The sequence below is a fragment of the Entamoeba nuttalli genome, assembly GCF_000257125.1.
Source record: "Entamoeba nuttalli P19 unplaced genomic scaffold asmbl_4122, whole genome shotgun sequence".
NCBI classification, from domain to species: Eukaryota; Evosea; order Mastigamoebida; family Endamoebidae; genus Entamoeba; species Entamoeba nuttalli.
The window spans coordinates 1-4,188 of record NW_008576573.1 but is presented as its reverse complement, the minus strand read 5'-3'; the positions used below and the strand labels follow the sequence as shown (position 1 = coordinate 4,188).

Sequence of the window (4,188 nt, the reverse complement as noted above, 5' to 3'; positions counted from 1 at the left end):
TAATACTTAATTAATTACTTTATTATTAAACTATTTATTCGTATTATATCTTTTCTTTACATCTTTATACAGCTAATTTCTTTATTCGTTTTTCTGAATCTTGTTTGTAAAAAATAATTTCTTTGATTCATTCATAACAAGTTATATTTTTAAATAATAAAATCCATAAAAATTGTTGTATATTCTGTGTCAAAAAAAGAATTTAATGAAAAATAAAAAATAAAAAAGGAAAAACCCTTTTTGTTAAAGAAACGAAAAAAACGAGACTAATTCGCATCTCATAATTGATTAATCAAAAATAATGGGATGTTATATTAGTCATAAACCGAAAGAGACATATCCTGTTATTGAAGTTTTTAATCATTCTGTTAATTCTCATAAAGCATTCTGTAAGAATAATGTTCACACAACAAAATATACTTTTTATTCATTCCCATTTAAATTTATGTTAGAACAGTTGATGAGGTTTTCAAATATATTCTTTATTGTTAATACAATACTGACTTGTATTCCACAAGTATCTGCAGTTACTCCTATTACTTATTCAGTTCCTTTAGCTATCATAATGTTTTCAGCGATGTTTAGAGAGTTACGTGAAGATATTAGAAGATATATTGATGACATTAAAGCAGACTTAGTTAAATATACATTAGTTAATAGAGAAACACAAAAAGAAGTTAAATCAAGTCAATTACTTCCTGGTGATTGTATTTTATTAAAACAAGGTCAACGATGTCCAGCCGATCTTATTCCTTTACACACTGATTCACTTGACCCAATTCTTATTCAAACAGCTGAGATTGATGGTGAAGTAACACCAAAAGAGGTTTTTGTTCCAAGAAGACTACTTCAAATATCACAAGAACATCTTTTTGAGTCATCAGTGACTATTACCTGTGATGCACCAAATCCACGGTTTGATAGTTTTAGGGCTGTTGTTAAAGTAAATGAAGATAAAATTGGATGTGATGCTTCTGCATTAATGTTTCAAGGATCAGTTTTACGTTCAAATGATTTATTATGTTCTGTTGTTTATACTGGAGACTTTACAAAATTAGCATTAAATAGAGAAAAAAGAAGAATGAGATTATCTGGGACTGATAAACAAATGAATTCATTTGTTGCTGTTGTTTTCTTAGTTGTTCTTGGAATATCTGTGTTTTGTAGTGTTATGGCAACAATTATGTTTTATACTCATCAAGACCATTGGTATTTAGATTTACCGGAACGTTCAACTCATTTAAGTGTTAAAGAATTTTTCAGTTATTTCACATTGTCTTCATATCTTATTCCTATTGCATGTGCAGTATGTTTAGAGATTGCAAAAACACTTCAATCATTATTTATGAAATGGGATAGTGAATTCAAATATCAAACTAATGAAGGAGAAAAAGGAATTGTTGTTCGGTGTACAGCAATGAATGATGAATTAGGATTTATTGAATATATTTTAACTGACAAAACTGGAACATTAACAGAAAATGAAATGAATTTTGTAGAATGTATTATAGATGGACAAACATTTAAAGAAAACCAACTTGGTGTTGCTTGTGGATTAATTGATAATGGAATTGGAACTCCTAAGAATGAACAAATAGATAGTAATAAAATTCTTGACTTTATTTATTGTATGGCGTTATGCCATAATGCCACTGTTGTCAATGAAAAATATAAATCTCCATCCCCCGATGAAGAGGCTTTATTACGTGCTGCAGAAATAAATGGAGTAAAATTTACTCAAAGACTTCAATCATCATTAAAAATTAAACATCCAAATGAAGAAGTAGTAAATATTTTAGCTGTATTTCCTTTCAGTTCAGAAAGGGCTCGTTCAAGTGTATTAGTTAAAATTGGAGAAAGAATTGTTTTATTTACAAAAGGGGCAGATCATGTAATTAATGGATTATGTGCTTCAGGTGAATTTTGTGATGTTAAGCCATTAGCTGAACAAGGTTTAAGAACATTAGTATTATGTAAAAGAGAAATTACTAAAGAATTTTATGAGGAATGGAATAAAACTTGGGAAGAAGCACAAGGTAAATTAGAAGGAAGAGAGGATGCAATTAAAAAAGCTATTTCAATAATGGAGAAAGACCTTAATGTCTTAGGATGTTCAGGTGTTCAAGATGAACTTCAAGAAGGTGTTCCTGAAACACTCCAAATGCTAAATGAAGCAGGAATTAAAATATGGGTTATTACAGGAGATAAAGAGGAAACTGGAATTGCTGTTGGTAGAGCATGTGGATTACTCAATGGATGTGAATTAATTTATGTTAATGGTAAAGATAAAGAAGAATGTAATAAAATGCTTGAAGAAGCTCAAACAAAATTAAGTAATGAAAAAAATAATAAGCATGCATTAATTATCACTGCTCATTCTATTGATATATGCGTTGAAGAATGTAAAAAAATATTTAAAGAAGTTGCTATGAATATAGAGGTTGTAATGTGTTGTAGGTCAATGCCATTACAAAAAGCTAAAATTGCAAGACACGTTAGACAAATAACCAAAAAGAAATGTTTAGCTGTAGGTGATGGAGCAAATGATATTCCTATGATTAATGCAGCTAGTGTTGGAGTTGGAATATATGGAAAAGAAGGAAGTCAAGCAGCACGTTCTGCTGATTATTCAATTTATAGATTTAAACATTTAGGAAAATTAATTCTTTATCATGGAAGAATGTCATTATATAGAAATACATCATTAATCAAATTAATCTTCTTCAAAAATGCTGCTTTCTTCTTACATCTTTTATGGTTTGCATGTATTTGTATGTTTACATCACAGAGATTATATGATGATTATATGATGGCATTATATAATTTCATATTTACTTCAATTCCTCCTGTATTTATTTCTTTCTTTGATTCTGATTTATCGTGGAAAGAAATTAAAGAACATCCACAAGTGAATAGAGAATTAATTAGAACTAAAAGAGGTAATTTATTATCTTATATTGGATGGTTTATATATGGAACATACCAATCAATGATTTATTTCTATTTAATGATTGTATTTACTTCTAACGATGTCATGACATTAAATGGAAAAACTTCAGGAATGGTTGGAGCAAGTGCTATTGTAACAACTTATACTACATTAGGTGTTGTTGCTACATTTGCTACTACTGTTAAAAGGTGGAATGGACTAATCATTTTTGGATTTTTGGTTTCAGTTGGATCCTTCTTCTTCACTTATTTCTTCTTAGCTTCATTCAGTGGGGCAACTAGAGAAAATATGAGTTATTTTTCATTATGGAGGGCATTACAAATGCCATACTTCTACTTATCTAGCTTATTGGCTATTATTCTCGCTATCACTCCAAACATTCTTAAGTCTTTCTTAAGTAGGTATATTAATCCTCAAAATTATGAACTTATTCAAGTCTTTTCTAAAACAAAAGATGATACGCTTAAGAAAGAAACAAAAGAACAAGGAAGTGGATATACTATGTTTCATGATAAATAAATTCTAATCTTCAAAATATTTTTGTTATTTTTTATTTCTTTTAATTAGGATTTATAAAATTAAAATATACCTTTGAAAAAACTCCTCCATTTGACTAAATAATAGATATAACCATTAATATTATTAAACTGTTTCCTATTATAAAATCAAATATGTAACTGTTCAAAATAACATATAAGTAGAATAAATAATAAAAATAGTGTTTTACCATAAAAATACATTCTATTTATATTCAACTTTGATTATTTTTTTTATTTCGTAAATTATAATTTAAATAATATACATAAGTTAATCTTATTCATTTAAACAGTTACTTCGTTTATTATTATAATGATTATCATATTTGGTAATCAAAGTATATTGATTTAGATATAATTAAGTACATAATAAAAGTTTATTAGTGTATTCAAAACAATATTAATTAATATTCAATAAACACAAAAAAGTTCATTTTTGTAATTATAACATAATTTTATCACTCCATAATAATCAATACCTTTCAAAAATAAAAAAGTAATATTAAATAACTTAATTACTAATTTAGAATTTATTTAACCCCTCTTATAAAATATGTTATTATAACTATCTTCTCTCTTTAAATTTTTATAATATAATATCTTTAAAATAACCACATCAAACAGCATATATTTTTATATTTAAAATGATTTATTTCAATATCAAGATATTGTATTTTAAAGGAGTTAGAACCTTTCAAAGAA

General features: G+C 26.8%; 1 protein-coding gene across 1 annotated transcript; it reads left to right on the top strand.

Annotated features, from left to right (window-relative positions):
• Nucleotides 1-301: 301 nt before the first annotated feature.
• On the top strand, nt 302-3,469 carry ENU1_094250 (phospholipid-transporting P-type ATPase, putative; the record flags this gene model as incomplete). The annotated part of the gene is made up of 1 exon (XM_008859114.1): nt 302-3,469. One exon carries the CDS (start codon nt 302-304, stop codon nt 3,467-3,469), a length of 3,168 nt encoding a protein of 1,055 aa, XP_008857336.1.
• Nucleotides 3,470-4,188: the final 719 nt, after the last annotated feature.